General features: G+C 41.3%; 1 protein-coding gene across 1 annotated transcript in view; it reads right to left on the reverse strand.

Annotated features, from left to right (window-relative positions):
- Positions 1-6,358: 6,358 nt before the first annotated feature.
- Positions 6,359-18,029, reverse strand: part of adgrl3.1 (adhesion G protein-coupled receptor L3.1) — a 130,726-nt gene continuing 119,055 nt past the window's right edge. Inside the window, exons 20-26 of the mRNA XM_067578478.1 lie at positions 16,942-17,110; positions 15,430-15,558; positions 14,705-14,798; positions 12,089-12,217; positions 11,319-11,336; positions 10,342-10,644; positions 6,359-9,026 (exon numbers count right to left, since the gene is read on the reverse strand). Coding sequence (XP_067434579.1) covers positions 8,386-9,026; positions 10,342-10,644; positions 11,319-11,336; positions 12,089-12,217; positions 14,705-14,798; positions 15,430-15,558; positions 16,942-17,110 — 1,483 coding nt within the window. The 3' untranslated portion in view covers positions 6,359-8,385. The remainder of the gene's footprint in view (positions 9,027-10,341; positions 10,645-11,318; positions 11,337-12,088; positions 12,218-14,704; positions 14,799-15,429; positions 15,559-16,941; positions 17,111-18,029) is intronic.

Genomic DNA, 18,029 nt, shown 5'->3' on the forward strand with positions numbered 1-18,029 from the left:
TGAAGTTAAGTGCTCTGTACAGTAGTTTGATCAAATGTTGAACGCAGTGCAAGTTAGGTTTGAAAGATAAAGAATAGTAAGGCTATAGTAAAGCACAGGTTATCTTGGTAACAGTGAGAGGTGCTTGTGCATGCTGTTTCTCTGTATCTACAATAGAGAATAGGTGGACAGAAACATGTTTCCTTTTCTTTTGCAAGACAAATAGCCTTCATAATTCTTCATTTGGATGGAACAAAGCACTAGACAGAGCCTCTTATACTTTCACAGTAAAACCAGTGCTATGAGAAGACCTTTTTTACCCACTGCAAAATGTCATTACACTTTCAATTAATTAACTCACTAAATGAGTTACAGCTTAGTAACATATGCAATTGCCTTGTATTGGAGGTTAAATAACTCATATTGTATGTAATTTTATTTCAAAATTCAATGCAAGGGAGGAAGCAAAGGGCCGCAGACTATCACAGAGTTTGTAAACCAAATCCTGCTTTGGTATTGTGTCACCACAAAACTGGAAAATGCACCGTCTAGGTTTAAAATGCACTTTGACATTGTGCTATAGGAAACTGTTCATGAGAGTCACAAGGCTTAACAGTACATCTTTTCATTTGCACCAGCTTTCCTCTTGTGTGACCATGATAAATTATTAATTGAAAGTGTTTCCATTTTTCAACTTTTGCTCGGTTGTGTGGTTAGAAATACATGTGTGATTTGCAGCATTTGGGACAATCTTATCAGTTCTTTTGCCAGTGAGACTCTATCAATTTAAAAGAGGTAAAAGCATCCATTTCAAAGTAATTTGACATGGGTCTGGCCTACTGCACTAGCTCAATAAAAGCACACTGTCTATCTGTCATATACACTAGTGACTAGACCTCTCCCTCTTCCAGCTATCCCGGCGATAGTCTAAATGTCAGTGTTTTCTGGGGTCCTAATGTGTTCCTAAAATAGTATCTCCATTGCTGAGCCTCTGTGAAAAGGCATGCTCCAGAAAAGGCATAGTGAGTCTGACTCACAGCAGAGGCAGCAGAAACACCATGCCATCCCAAAGCCAATTAAACATGCATGGGGGTGTATGTGACCTCAAAAGAGCCAGCGGATGGATGGCCACTCTCTCCCTCATCTTCCCCGTGCTGTAGCTCACCCTCTGTTACTCTTTTTCTAAGGCCTGTCTTTTTTTTCCCTTTTTGCCAATTAGAGTGAATTATTCAGGGTGGCCTGTGTGTACCTGTTAAGTGTTTTTCTTCCAATGAGCACTCTCACGGAAAATTGAGGTGAGGAGACGATGAGCAATAAGAGCACATATGCTGCAGCACACAGGCCGGGCAGGGCAAGCAGATGAGTTGGAATAGACATGGCTATGCATACGCACACACACACACACACACACACACACACACACACACACACACACACACACACATAGGTCAGTGGAGGGACCCTTGTGCATTTTGATGTGTTTCCAGAGGTCAGGGCAAGGCTAGCCATTCAGAAGCTAATATGATGTGGCTCAGAGAAAGACTAATTAGCTTTCTCTCACAGCGAGCTTCTAATCAACTAAGGAATGGCCACATTATGATGGATGGAATTTCTGGACAATACGATAAAAATTGTGTAATTCACTACAACAGATTCCAGTGACAGTGCCGAGGAATCCCAGAATGTGAGGTCACGTGTTCGGTTCCATCCTGTTCCATCAGAACCTGAACCAGATTCCAGAGTGTCTGGGAAACATGTGCCCTGTGCTTTATAGTGCTTAACAGTGCAGAAGAAGGAAATGGGATGGAAATCTTGAAATGTCATACTGTATATGGATGGGCTGATTTTCCGCATTTAATCAAATTCAAACTCGGCTTTAAATGTCATAGTTGCCTTAATTAACAGAGACCACAATGTAATATCGGTTTCACAATGGGGACTGCCTGTTACCATGCCATTCATTCGCATTCATCGCTAACACCGGACTCTACTGGCACACCAGGTTGCATCCATCACAAGGTATTTAGGGACTGGCTAGGAGAAAAGAGCACACATATCAGCTTTAAAACCAAGTCAATTATTCAACCTTTGCTTCTACACAAAATGAAAACATCTGTATTATATGAGAAAACCTGGATGGATGCGGTTTGAAGCTCTGGAAAAAAGAAAAAAAACAAAACTGAAATGGACCTTGAGTTAAGATCGTTTTGTCAACATTGGTGATATATATACTGTATATTATCCTAAATATACAGATAATATCATGATAAATATTATCCTTCAACTAGAAAAGGCAATTTCTGTGTGAATCTGATGTTAAACTGGATTGCTGACTTTAATTTGGATGAAGAAGCAGCTAAAGGACTATGAATGATTAGGAAAAGTGGGAAATGGGTGGATCAAATTAGGAAATCTCAATCCAACCTGGTATCACACCAGAGCTTGTGATCCACCTGCCAGTCCACCGTGTCAGTGTCTGCATGTACGTTAGGAGCGTTTTCTAATACAGCACCACTGGTTTGAGTTAAAATGATCACTTGAAATGTGTTGTGGGTTAAACAGTTATTAAGTCCTTAAAGTTAGGCAACCTTCATCGTCATGGCAACAGTAAACATCACGATAACCATAGTTACATTTAAAAAAAAAAAAACATGACACTTTGCGGTGTCTATGTTTAGATGTTTAAATTGTTTTTGAGAAGTGAAAGATGTGGAAGCTACAGGAAGGAAAGGTTGAAGTCAGACATCACAGGTCATGTGACACAATCTAAGGAGTGCAATACACACTGCAATACAAATCATAACAGGTAAACTGTAATCATTCAAAAACTTTAAAAGTTTTTTCTTTCAAAAAGTTGGAAGACGAGTTTAATAGTTGAAAGTTTTGTGACCTGTTTAAAGTTTAAATGACGTCTGTAGCTGAAAGTGTGCAGAAGAAGCGGAGCAGGTTTGCTCTCATTTTCTTACCTTGTAAAAATTTGTTGAAAGAAGCTTAATCGTTTTAAAAGTAGAAAAGGTAGAAAAAAGCTGAATACAAACACAAATGTCTTTAAAGAGCTGAACATTTTGATATTCAAATGATTTCTATAGCTGAAAGTATGCAGAAGTAGCAGATGACCAAAAAATGTACAAAAGATGAAAAAAGAATATTAAAGCTTAGAAGAACAATCGTGTGAATGATGATTAAATATTTCAAAGATTCCCTCCAGATAATGTGTTAAGAAATATACAATACTCTGCTTCATAATCATTTGTGTTCAATATGTTTTTTCCACAAAAAAGTTCAATTACCTTTGACTTCAATTATTTTTTAAATGACCTGCTCCTTATCTCCCTCACTGAAAACCCAGAATCTATGAATATGTAAACATTGATGTCCCTCACTAAGTTCATTCTCAGTAATTGCATTAGATGTTTCCACGTCACAGTTGTATACATATAACATATATTTGTTTTATGAGATCCTGGCTTGCATGATTTGAATTTTTCTTTTTTTCCCACGCAGTCTGACAAATTGCTGGAATATTTCTAGCATGTACGTTTTCAACATCTCAGAACTATTTTGAGCTACGAGTGGCTTTCCAGGAAGGATTCATTATTGTGCACGTCTTGTTCTGATCAGCTTTTTGTAGTCCCTGCATTATACTTGCTACATTTAGATTCCCACAGCTTGCCACAGTCATTAATTAATCATATGCAATAAACAGATTGATTCCTTTTAATTTATACTCCTGCTCATCCTTGCAGTCTTCTGCCTTTGGTCTGTGAGCTGAGTCTGAGAGACACGTCACCTTGTAAGACATACTGAATGCCTTCCCTTGAAGGAGGGAAACAGAGAGAGAGCGGGGAGATAACAGCCAGGCAGCACTAACCGATCAGAGCACTCCAGCAGAGATATGACCCACATAGACCAACGCTCGTTTAATCAGCCTGCTACTGGCAGTGTGGCAGGGACAGAGGGAGTGGGAGGGAAGGAGGGACACGGGGAGTGTGAGTGTTAGGTGGCTCCAGTTAGTTTTAAAGAAAGCTAAAATACATTTATAAAAAATGCAATTTCTTTCCAAGCTTCCTTTTACTCCTCTCCTCAAACCATCATTGCTTTTTGCTCCATCTTTTTTTTTTTACTGGTTTCACTGCCTTTTCTCATTATTTTCCAAACCCCCTCACTCTATTATTTTCTTTGCTTTCTTTTCCATAAACTGAATCTGTGATCAAAGCAGGTGTGAGATGGTGAAAGTCCTCAATAATACACAGATACTGTGCAAAGATAATACCCAACAGAGTCAAGAAAAACATGTGTGGTGCCACTGCAACAAATAAAAGGGCATATGGCAATTTCATTAAGCTTTTTATATGTATCCTAGGCCAAATAATAAACTCTCTCTCTCCTCTCTCTCTTTATATATACATACTCATCAACAACTCTGGTTTGAAAAAGACAAATGGTTTCTGGTTTCTGATGGGCTTTTTTTTTTAAGTACAGCAAACACTATCAGAGCCTCGATGGGAATGACTCCCAGATTTGGTTGCAGGACCACCCTGAAGGCAGCAATCTGTACTGGTTTTGGTAGAAAGACGGTACAGGTACCTTAATTTGGAAGAAGCCAGCAACAGTAAGACAGACAACTGGTATTTTCCCATTCTTGAGTCTAGGAGCTCTTTCAGAACATGCAGGATCACGAGGGTTGAGCCAGTGAGAGGGGGTGGAGCCAGTGTGAGGATGTGCCTACTGTTCATTGCAAAATGTCTCAGAAATCTTCCACCCTTTTCCCCCGGCACCCTGCAATGTCTCCACCTCCTCCTGTGGTAGCACCATAGGCCCACTCAGAGGCCAGACTCAGGGGAAAGTGCTGCAGCAACTTGCTCTGTGCCTGTAAAAGTCTTGCCAAGCTAGGAGGTCCCATGTGATCTTGTCCAACATCTGAATTATTTCTGAGAACCGTGGCATGTGTAACCACTAGAGAGCTCACTTCCTCAGTCTGCACTCTTTGCAGGAGAGATAGATGGAGAAAGGGGAGAAGAGGTGTACAACAAAAGCCTGAAGCCTTCGATAGGCCATTGCTTCTTTTCCCTGAAGATGGGAGTCGCTCCCTAGAGATAGGAACAGGAGACAGCGGTATGTCCTTCAACTCTACTGGGCCGGAGTCTTCCTTGGACAGCTGATCTGCTCCTGGATTGTTTATGTACATAGACTCAGAAATAAAAATCTGGGGTGTGTCTGTGTGATATACTGTTCTCATCTCCAGAACATTGATATGCTGCAGTCAAAGAAAAAAGTAAAATATACTTTTTCCTTCAGTATAAAAAATATTGTCCATGGGGCAATACCTTATACAAGTAATACATTTTTATACCCATACCATTTCTGTCTCTGAAAGTACAATTTTGTACCCCAGGTAACCAGAATGTACCAACGTATGTACCTTATTTTTCCCTTTCTCTTTGCTTCTAACTCTCTCTCTTTCCAACACCCTTGGATGTGGACAGACTAACCAGCAGAACCTCACCAGCTTCCCATCCATAACACTGCCAATTCTGTCTGCCAGTGGAGTGGAAGAGTGCTTTTTCTCCTGCACTATCCAGGTGCACAAACCAGTATGCTAGCTTTACTGACTTTTATAACCTGCAAGTGACTGGAAAATTACAGAAACAGAGAGAAATCATACCTATACCAAAACATACAGTAGATGATCTTTAGACTAACCTTTTTCTTGATGTACAGGCAAACAAACAGAATCTTGTATTGTGATGCCTCCGTCTGTGCCTCCTCTTCTAGTATCCTGCTGTAAGTAACATTCAACAAATAGGACATTGCTTCAGATGACAGATCTTACAGCAGGTATCCGACCTAAGTGGCAAAGGCAGTCCTTTAATACACACATCATTAATACACACATCAACCTCCCACTGAAGTGACCATTGAGGGTTAGATGCTCAAGTGCTTTTATGTTGTGTGTTGCCACAGCTGGTTTGTCTGAATGTAATTGTTCTGATCACCTGACTCCTGTGGGTCAGTAAATGTATGTAAATGGATGGAGAGCTAGTCTAAATACATTGAAGAACTGTGGAATGCATATATATCCATCAGACAGTCAACATTTTGCCTGATATTATGTAAACTTCTGCTTTCCTGTACACTGAGCCAGGACAATGAAAAGTGTTTACAGACATTAGATAATTGTTTACAGATTTATAGAGAAAGATAGAATTTCACCCAAGACTGCATTTAGCAAAATATTTTGTTGGCATACCTGCAGTATGTAATCTCCCTAAAGGCCCAGAAGTGCATATTTGAAGTGAAAACACTGTTGGGTTTAACTCTGTTTGCATTTAATTTCAATGTAATTGATAAAACTCAAGAGGCGGAAAAAAACGCAAAGCTATGTCAGTAATTTATTTGTTGGCAAACAACTTTCACTGTTACAACAAATATTAGTTATGAGATCATTCAACTTGGAACCCATACAAAAAGAATAAATAATTAGCAATAATATTGTAATAATAATCATGATCATAATAATTTAAAAAAAGAAACAAAAAACAAACCCAGTGCCACTTTATTTACTCCTGCCTAAAGTCAGCTTTCTTTCCTCCAAGCTTGTTTTGCTGTCTTTAAACCAATAAACAGATAAATAAATAATTTCTCTCTTGGGGACATGGATGGGGCTTGTGGGATACATGTGCAAGCTACACTTCATACACTTATGAATTTTCCCTCCTAAATAAGTAAACATTGGCTTTCCACATTAGACAGTGCTGCTGTGTGCAGTTTTCACATCTTCAGTACACATATATGGTGTAAAATCATGGCATTTCACAGGTGGGACCCACCCCTTTTCAAATAGTGGAAATTTTATTTATTTTTTAGTTTAGAGAATGACGTTTATTATTCTCAGCATTCTTTTTCTGTACAATAAGATCTCAACCAGCACAGCAAGGTAATGTCAATTGGTAGACTATTTGGCAATAGAGAGGATATGCTTCATATACCGTTCTTATGTCACTCAAAATAACTGGTGTCTCCTCCTAAAGGAAGGAAATGCTTTAATCAACAACAAATGAAATCCACTTCCTGTAAAGGCTTAAACGTAGCATTTCCATAGCAACCATCTCCTTCGTAACTTAGCCACTTCATTTTCCCATAAATTTAAATCTACACAGTGGTAAAGTATATAGTAACAATTAATTTGCAAAATGTAAGTGACAGTGGTGTTGCTATAAAAGGACCGGAATGAAGTGTGCGTGGGGTATATGTGTATTGATTAAGGAGTGCTTAACTGTCTCTGTATTTATGAAAGAGTGACATGAAAGATTGTTCCTTGCTCGTTCTGTAGTCTACATGTGACCAGAACATATCATGACAGTTCAGAACATTTCCACAGACAAAAGGTTTGCAACTTAAAATTAAAAAATAGGACTTGGTCATATGCAACATTTGAATCTGTATCTGTATTCTGTACAATACATAGAAACTGTTTGTGATTTCTTCATAATCCTTTGATAACTGAAAACTTTTACAGAAGAAAGGATAAGTAACAGAACCCATTCTTTTTTTTTTTTTTTTTTGAAATTCAGTCTGTTGTAATATGATCTTCCTTATTTGTTTTCAGTGAAATACACAGTAGCCGCAGTCACTACAACTTGCAGGAATGTTACACCAGCCCAGACACAACTCCAGTTTAGCAGATACGAACAGGTAGAGAGTTCAGAACATCAGAGTGATATGGTTACAGTTCGGTTGCCCAATAAAGTAGTTTTTGGGATTGGTAGTGAGGGCATATATCATACATCCTCCACTTGATTGGCAGGTAGTGGGGTGGGACCTTGTTGAGGCCAGTTTATGTTGTGAACACCAGAGTTTATCATCCTGCTCTACCCTTTGGAGAAGTGGAAACGTCATCCCAGTACGTGTCTTTTAAAGTGAGACAGAGACAGATATACAGACAGACAAACAGACTGCTCCTTTAACCAGCACTGGGGGCCACACCCCTGTAGTGGTGGTAGTGGAAACTATATGCTATGATCTGCTGGAGGTCCATATTGGGGAACTTGTAGGGCTACGCTCAAGATTCCAAATTAAAGTTAACAGGTGGGGTAAAATTACAGAATCCCTCCCCTTCCTGTCCTTTCCAGGTTAGAAGTTCTACTCCTGTTTGATGTTCACAAAACGTCGCTTAGCACCGCCCTCTCAATCTGCACCATTTATGACAATACATTCAGTCCCTGCTTTCCTTTGACCGGCGATATCTCAACCATATTGTTATGAACCACAGTTAATGTCACTCACAGCACATCAATCCAGGGGCAGGTTAGTTCAGTCTGTCAGTCAACAACACAGAATGATTTTCATTGGAAGGTTGGAAGTGTGAGAGTGGGCCAGGGAGGGATAGAAGTCTTTTGATTGGCTCTATAGACTGGTAACCAGGTGGGAAGGGTCTATGGGTGGCTCCTCAGGCGACGAATCAGACTCCTCCTTGTTGGCGTTCACCATGTATCCATCGCTGCCACCACGGCCCATGTGGTAGTAGCTCTGTAGCTCGTGAAGGTGGTTCCTGGAGCCCAAGTTTGGCATGCTCTTATAATAGACGTCATCTAGCTCCGGAGCAGTGGCACTCTTACAGGGCTGCAGCTCCCCAGAACTGTCTTCCTCTCCGTCTGTTAAACCGTTCATCTGCCCATCCGGGAGGTCCGTCAGCACTGGCATGCTGGTGTACAGCGAGTCTCTGTGGTTGGGCGAATGCGTGTGCTCGTCAGTGTGCTCATTGGTCAGCAGGGGGAAGAAGCTCTCGCTGGTCTCCTGGGGAATGCGTCGTGGCCTGGAGAAGCTGTGAGGAGGAGGAGGAGGTGGTGGGTGGCTGTCTGGTGGAGGAGGCCGTGGTGGCAGGAGAGGCGCATTGGACTCCTCTCTGATGATCTCCAAACCCAGGTTCTCCTCATGGGGGAAGGCTGCAGGGTTGTCCAGCACCATGGGACCACTGTCCTCTTTACTGCTGCCCACACACCCACCAACTCCACTGCTGCTGCTGCTGCTGCTTCCTGCCATACTGCCTGAAAGTACCACAGGAGGAATATGGATTAGAGCAGATTGCTGATAGTTGATTTTTGAAAAAGAAGCAGTGTTCTTTCCAGTGTGGTGGTCGTGATTTTGGCACTTGACAGTGGAGATTTCAGTGTTAAGTAGTCCAAAAATGACTTTTTAACATATTAATTTGCCCATGTTTGTGTTTATCAATAATATACAGTACCAGTCAAAAGTTTGGACACACTTTCTCATTCAAAGGAATGGGAAGTTTAGGAATGGGAAGAGTGAGGCACCCTCTCCTGGTATGGAAAATTGACTGCTGCCATCCCAAGATCTTAAAGATCCCATTAAATGGGCAACTTCTGGAAAACTGGTCCTTCTTGGAAAAAAGTGCATCTACAGCGCTGCCTCATTCTGCACTAGTGGTTGTAACTAATACGTCCAACTAATAAAGTCATCAAACATTCATCAAAAATCCCTCCTGTGTGCTCAACCTAACCAACCTAACTAAAAGCCCATTGGTTACTTATTTGATTGGCTCCTTACTGACTCTACAGGAAATTAATCACATAAAAGAAAGTAATGATACCGTTGTAGTGAGACCTTTGATGCAGTCTAACCTAAATGGGCAAAACTGTTTACAACCCCCAACTGGCGGAAGGTTGGTTCCGCTCTCCGTTTTTACTCTTCACAGTGTTAGCAAGCTAAGTGGGGGTGCTGACTTTGCTTCACACACAGGTGCTTAGCACCTCCCTTAAAGGACGACTCTATCTGCGTTTTTTTTCCCGGGTTGTTGAAATGGAAACTCCCACTCAGCCATTAGCAAAAAGCAGCGATGTGGGTTAGAGCGCTGATCCACTGGATTCTACTCTGATCCGGAGCCATTTACTGGCTCAAATTTTTTTAAAAACTTTGAGCAGGAACAACAGTGAGTGCTCAGTCCTACTCTGTGGCTACTGGCTAGACGGGCTAGGGGGTTTATATCGGTTTATATGAAGCATGAAACCTATGTGAGGTCACACGGGAAACAGTTTCTAGAAAGGCTTTGGAAAATAAAACATACGTACATCAACCAAAATTAGATTTTTCGGATTTGAATACACATGGAACACTACTGGGAAGCTACAGAGTGATATAAAAACTTCATCATAATGGACGTACCCTTTAAATTGATTTTCAAATGTGTGTAGGAGGTGTTGACAGGCTGGAGGGTGTTTCATTACTCATTAGGGGAACAAGGGCCCAGGATTCCAAGTTATGCTTTTCACAAGCAGTATCCCTGTCTGGATATGCATTTACCATCTCATCTAACCTTTACATTATTTAAATCAAATTTGTCACCTCCATTTGCCATACTGCTGTTGACCAGCTTGTTCATCAGGTTGTGATTGCGCTCCGTAGTGGCCCTCTCATGGTTGTTGAGGTAGGATGGGATGTAGTTGGAGGTTAACTCCTTGAGGATCTTCTTCTCCAGGGTCGTCTCCTTGTGGTTACTGTGGGTGCCGTAGCCGCCACTACGGTCCAGAATCTGGACGCAGTCACTCAAGTACTCACTGCTGGCCATGCTGTAGTTGTTGGCATGGTTACCGTTAAGAGGGAGCGTATCCATAACACTGGAGTCTCTTGCGTTGTTCAGGATGCCCTCTGAGGAACAAATAATTTAAAAAAGTAATAATTATTAGAATCTTTAAATAAACTAAGTGGATTTCTCAGAAGAAAGATTTTAATTATTGTTGATATCATAGAGTGTGCTGTGAATTGAGGATTAAAAAGTAGCAATGATAATTTTCTTGGAAGGAAAAATGCTTCGAGCATCCATAATTCATTTAGGAGAAATCTCAGAAGTACTTTCTTTTCTCAATTACTGCCAGCATTACAGCAACACAAAGAGAAGAGTTAGCATTTTATAGTATAAGATAAATGTTTTGAAGTGACATTTAAAGTAATTACATTACAAGTAATTTTAAAGCAAAACCTATTGCATCTCAATTATAACAACTCATTCAGGTGTGTAAGCTCATTGGATCCACAATATAATATAGACACTCATTACTAATGGGGTTTCTAACAATATAGATGTATTGCACTTAAGAAAAAAACATTTTAATGGCATTTTCTTGAGAAGTAGAATCTAAAATTGTGTGATAAATAAGACAAACATATGACAGATCTAGTTGGTTATCATGGCTGACAGCCAAACAAAACTACTGTTTGGCAGTAGACTGGACTGAAAATGTTAGGCAGAGTGCTTTGGAAGCAAGAAAAGAGAGAAGAAAGTCAATGTTATTGAAGTAGTTGAGTATTAATTTAGCCCATACTTGTGTCTCGGTAAGGTGCTAATGGACAGCATGAGGGAGAAGAGAGAAAAGAGACACAGATGTGAGTTCATACGTCGAGGAAAACAACTTTCAGCAGCTATGAAATCGACAGTTGCAACTGTAATTGGAGGCATGATGAAAAATGTTTGACAAAGAAAACCTTGTCTCATTCCCAAAATCAAAGTGTGCTTTTCTGGGCCTGATTGTTAGCTGGCTGGTATCGTATGATTTATTATATTTTTAACACAGAGAAAACAAAAAAAACACCTCAAAAAACCACATGTAAAACATGGTATATAAAGTAGAAATGCAGTAACACAAGCAATACACAAGTCCCAACTGACACATTCAAACTGAAACACAAACTGTATAAAATAGAACATTCACACAAAATAGTGCAAATATTTCATGGCTCCCAAGTAGCTTATTAAAGATATGGTGAATATGCAATCATTAATATATAGTGTGCAACTGCAGTACAGAGAACTTGTTACACTGTTCCGATAAATCATCAAAAATGTTTCATTTCTACATTTATGTGCTGTGAGAAGTGCCCAGTGGGTGTCCTTTGTGAAAGATTATTGCAGTGATTGATCGCCTCACTTGGGAGCCATAATAAGGGTAGATCAGAAATGCAGCCAAAGGTGTAACACAGTAGCCTAGCAAACATTTTAAAATGAAATAACCATGCAAACCAATTTAATGCAGTGAAAAAAAAGAACTGTACATTTCCAAAAGTTGTATATTTATAATAGAAACATCAGGCACACCTTGGGTGTTGTACATGCCCACGGCTGGGTTGTTATAGACTGCCGAGTCCCCCAGGAGAGTGTTATAAGGATTGTTAGTACCATGGGGACGAAGGAGAGCATTAGTTATAAGATGATTAGCCATGGCTCCTGGTACAGGCAGATAGAGAAAGAGAGAGGAAGAGCCGCAGCCAAGTCGAGAGAGGAAGAAAGAGGAAAAGCAACAGCCAAGTCAAGAGAGAGAAAGAGAGAAGCACTCGAGAAAAAAAAAGAGGCAGAGCGGAGATAGAGGTTGAAGGAGAGAGCATGTAGACGTTGCAGAGTGGAAGTAAGCAAGAGGGAAAAAGAGAAAAGGAGAGTGAGATGGAAAGTGAGTGTGTGGAAGAAAGAGGGAGAGAAGAGGACAAGTAAATCAAACAAGCAAACATAGTTTGAGGTGAAAGCCAAGAAAAAGCTTGACAAGTCATTCTTGCAGCCACTGCATACAGGCCGTGGGAGGGGAGGAGAGAGAGAGACTGAGAGAGACTGAGAGAGAGAGAGAGAGAGAGAGAGAGAGAGAGAGAGAGAGAGAGAGAGAGAGACTGAGAGAGAGAGAGACTGAGAGAGACTGAGAGAGACTGAGAGAGAGAGAGAGAGAGAGAGAGAGAGAGAGACTGAGAGAGAGAGAGAGAGAGAGAGAGAGAGAGACTGAGAGAGAGAGAGAGAGAGAGAGAGAGAGAGAGAGAGACTGAGAGAGAGAGAGAGAGAGAGAGAGAGAGAGAGAGAGAGAGAGAGAGAGTGGCATTGCTTGGGGAAGATTGTGCTGCAGTTCAATACGCTTGAGCAGAGAAGCATGACTACAGGATAGTTAATGGACAAAAGGGGCCACAAAAAAGTGTTCTCAGTGCATTTCCTTCCCTAGGTGGGAGACAGATCATGTACACATTAAGACACTGCAGAAAAACAGAAGACGAATGACCATGACAGTTCTTATACATTCATCCTCATGTTTGATATCATACTATATTAAATACACTGCCACTACCACTACTCTTTAGCATGTATATATGGTAGCATCGATACAGTGGCTGTAGGTTAGAGGGGAAAAACTGAGAAACACAGTATAGAAGCACTAAGGTCAATGAAAATAGTACTATACATTTGAAATATGCAACCCTGATGTTTTAGGATAGCTCAATTCATATTTGTTCAGCTTAATTAACATTTCTCTATCAGAAACAAAAAGTTGGCTAGCAGCCTGGACTCGGTCTATAAAATACAGCTCCAGGTAGAGAAAATGCGTAATAAATTAGAAACAGGATACTGAATGATTCATGGGCATCTGGGTAATCCTTTTTAATCTTAACTACCCTGATTTGACCCAAACTTAATATGGACATTATTTATTGGGGATGATGTGCATTAAACACTAGTAACATTATAAAAGCATCAGGGTTAGCAGACAGCTAATTTGCACCCGTACTCCCAACACAACTAAAAAAAACAAAATAATTGAAAATATTGCAGATAATAATGAACTTTAAAGTTAAAATGAACCTATTCTCTCTCGATTCTACTTTCCCCTCATTTCAACAAGTCAATCTCCTATCAGAATATCCAATTTATTCCATTCTATCCTTATTCACTAAGCCACAGTATGCAGTAATTTGAAATCTACTGGCTAAGTAGCTCTCTGCACCATACTTTAAAGTGTGAGGGAAGGAGGAGGAGGGGGTGTCTTAAGCCCTGCCTCACTAAGTGTGTGATAATTCAGGCACTGACACACACCGTGTCTGCTTTAGCATCAATCTGTCATGCTAACAGCTTATTAGTGGCCTGAAGGAAGCAAGGGCCACACCTCGACTTAGAGACTAACAAATGGAATGGCAGTGTATGCGTATGTGCGTTCCAGTGGGTGTGTGTGTGTGTGTGTGTCAAAATGTCTAGCTATTTGGGTGTCTATGTCCTCATTACCCTAGCCCTCTGACAGCCATACTCATGGATTCCTTCCTTGCAGTCCATTACTGTGGTTTACTCTGGAGGGAACTCAGCCTGATACTTGGTATCTACAGTAGTCTTCATGTAGTTAAGATGAACTGGGCAGAGCATACAGACCCTCAAACCTTGCTCTACTTCACCTTATATTTCAGATTCACATGTTAGAAGCAGCAGTGTCACCTAGAGTGACACACAGCTACACCCACCCTAATAACAGAGCATTAATTTAACTGAGACCGCTGGTGTTCAGCTCAAGTCTTTAAAACACGCTTTAACTTAAAGGATTTCTCGCCCACAATACTTCAAAAGATGACTATCCTTGGAAAAAGAAGTATAGAAGCCCCCTGCAGCACAGTCAACTCTGCACTCTGTAGATTTATAATGGGACCACAAACTGGTTGATGTTTCAGTTTTGACAAGAGTCTGCTCCTAACTCTCCTTCCTGTAAAGTCATCCTTTGAAGCAGCAAAGAAGTAGCAAGTGATATTTACACTCTGTTCTGCTAATCTTCCTCTCTAGAAGAACACAGCACCATTATCAGAAGTTTGGACTCCTACCACTTTACTAAATGACAGCTTATGCTGTCTGAGCCTCCTGCTATTAATAAAGTAGATATGTTGACAGTGATGAGGATGCAAATGGTAGGTATCCTGTGGTTACCTCTGTTGAGCGTGGCAGAGCTGTTTATGTCTCCAGTGATGAAGGAAGACTCCTGTTTCCTCACAGTGTCATTCCACATCCGCCTGATACGACTCTATACACAGGGGGGAAAGAAACGAGAGAGAAAAAAGAAAGAGAGGGAGAAAGGGATAGAAAAGGTATGGAAATAGACACAGAGGAGCAGCAATAACGAAGGAAGGAGGGAATAAAAGAAGGAAAAGGAGCAAGTCAAGGGGGGGAAGACACGACGACAACAGAGGGAAAGAAATATGGTAAGAAACATAATATATTAGGGAGGGATGTGCAAAAAAAGGGCAAATTAGTGCAGGAGAGGCCGTAAAAAAGAAAAGAAAAGCAAAGACCAGCAGGAGGGAAACAGGTGGGGAAAAAAAATCAGCCATCAATGCCATTAACATCCGATCTACCTGTGTGTCAGCATCAATATGTAAGGGTGTCATTCAGGTTTTGGGCTATCTCCACTTTCAACACAATATGCACATAACTCTGCATATATATACAGCATTCAATCTTAATCATGTATTCACAAGTTTCACTTTAAAAGACTTTGTTTGAATTTGCCTAAAAGAACACTGAAACTCTTCTACGCTCACCAAAATTCTAGTTGAAAGTGAACAGTGATAGCCCAAAACTCTCATGGCATGTTCTGGCCTCACCTGAGAGTCTGCTGTGCTGTAGCGTCCAGGTGTGCAGGCAGGTAAGCTCACCTGTGAGCCTGTGGAGTAGCGGCCCGGGGTCCGTGAGGTGGTGGTCTTACTGGAGGAGGAGATCGACGTCTCCACGCTCTTGCCGCTGCAGCAGTGAGTACGCAGACATTTGCCGTACTCTTTACGCACCTGAGGGGAGGTGGACATTTATTAAATCAAAGAGCACACACGTGGGAGGAGGAAATGACCGCTGGAAGACATTCATTACTGCACGCTGAAACATATTTGTAAGATGACACACTATGAAAACAACATGGACTTTAGGGGCTTAATGTGATGATATACTGTCCCTGTGAACATCTTTTCTTACTGAAATTCCTTCTGCAAACATTAACTCCATTAAAATTTAGACATTAAAGGATTAACTTTGTGAACTTTCCCCATCAACATCTGCCCCAACTTTATTACTGACACACATCCACCTGAATGGACATATTCTTTAGGGAGACATATGATGCACTTGTACACACAGAACATCTGCATTAAGATCCCAGTCAAGTTAGAACAAATAGGACTGTAATTGCTTTTTAACAAGCTTGTTGGACTGGCAGACGTGTTTTGCCACATGCTCTGTTTGAACAGCTGTGTGGTGAGTTGCTCCATGCATCTTGGGAGAAACCATGTTGGGCCCGCAGCCAAAGAAAACCTCAGCACTGTTCTGAGGACATCTCTCTGGATACCTGATCTTATGGCCTAACACATACCTAAGTATAGTGCACACACACACACACACACACACACACACACACACACACACACACACACACACACATTGCACTTGTTTACTGGTCACACACTTAAAACTAAAAATTCTCTGCGGGACTGCAGCCAGTCAAGAGTATTAAGAATTTGATGAATTTTCTTTCCATATCCTACTCCACTTGTGTACTCCCAGGCACTGACAGTGTGTGGGAGACTCAGTAAAAATATCCCAGGATGTGTAGGCTCTTGCTGGAAACCACATATAATTCAAATATAAGAAGTGATACATATGTACTCTCTTAAATGCCTCTAATCCTTGAGGGCATCCAAACCCAAAACATATATAAAGGAGGAAATGCAGAAGGAGTCAGTGAGATCACTATATTAAATCTGTAACCATCCAGCCAATTAGACATCAGAACAGACACACATTTCCACCATTAGAGCTAAATATTATCAGAGGTTTGAAAAAGCTATTCCAGCCTTAATGACCCTGCCTGATGATGAAAAATATATTTTCTGTTGGGAGGAGACAGACACACACCGCAGCACCAGCAGCTCAGTTTGTTACCTGCTGCCAAAAGGCCAGACAGACAGAATAACAGAAAGAGAGAGACGGAGAGAGGTAATGAGAGTGAAAAAGTGAGAGAATCAGGCTGCCAGTAGGGTTACTGGATGACCAGTCAAACCTGTGACAGGTCGAACTGTCTGCAGATATTTCTGGTTTCCCTACTGATCAATGCTAACATGTGTGTACGTATTAGTCTGTTTATTTCTGTCAAGCTTTGTCCTTGTGTGTGTCTCGCTCACCTTCTTCTGCAGTATGCAGTGGAAGATGAAGATGAACATGCCCTGCAGAGAGTTGAAGATGGTGAAGAGGTATGCCATGATCACAGTGCTCTCGTTGATGTACATCAGGCCGAAAGCCCAGGTGAGACCCAGCAGACACAGCAGGGCTATGGCCCCGATCACCCAAGACCTGCAGAGGAGGGAGGAAGGACTTCAATCAATTACTGTATGTTACACTCAATCTACTACAGGGAGAATTATCATTAGCTAGCCTACTGTATGGCTAACGGACAGCATACTTTAACCAGAGAAACGAATGTCTTGTCCTGGATCAGAAAAGCCATTCAGCCTAGTTTGATGCATGTGGGACCAGAAGGGAGGAGTACGGGGTTAGAGAGGGTTCATTCAGAGCCCCAACACTGCAGGAGCAGGATGGAGGAAACCGTGGGAGGTGTTCCCTAAAAGAATTATATTCTAACAGAACGGATAAGAGGACAGCAAGAGAGAGTGAATTTGCTCATCTAGATACCATCTCGAGAGAGGCGGGGGAGGTTACAAGCTAGCTGACATCAGCCACTATCGAGAAAGTTAAGACTTTTTCCAAGTTATATCCATGCACTATTTCTCAAAGTACATGTTTTCACAGTAGGAAGTAGGTCCTAAAGTCTGTTAGTGCAATTGTGACTAGAATAACTTAATGGAATTAAATTGAATAAAGGCTTTTAAGGCTGTGAACCTCCGTTTCAAATAAAGCCTACTGTGAGTCATAAACGACCAAATGTGAGAAGTGTGGTCATGTCCAGGCATGTGTATGCACGCTAAGTCCTCGCCTGAATGTGTGGCCATGTGAGTGGCTCCACTGGGCAGTAAGTAGAGGGACATTACAGCCATTATAAATGACATTTCCCACTAAAGGTCACAGTTTCTGGTCTGCCACTGCTCCGATGATGGCTGTTAATTTGATTGGCTGACTGGCCAGTGATCACCTCTCATGCGAGGAGATAGAGACGAAGAAAGGGGGTAAGGAAAGAAGAGGGGGGTGGGGAGACAGAGGGGGAGATATAAGGAGAGTCGGGAGGAAGGAAGAGAGAGAGAGAGACGAGGAGAGT

Source organism: Thunnus thynnus, chromosome 3 (genome assembly GCF_963924715.1).
Source record: "Thunnus thynnus chromosome 3, fThuThy2.1, whole genome shotgun sequence".
Classification (NCBI taxonomy): domain Eukaryota; kingdom Metazoa; phylum Chordata; class Actinopteri; order Scombriformes; family Scombridae; genus Thunnus; species Thunnus thynnus.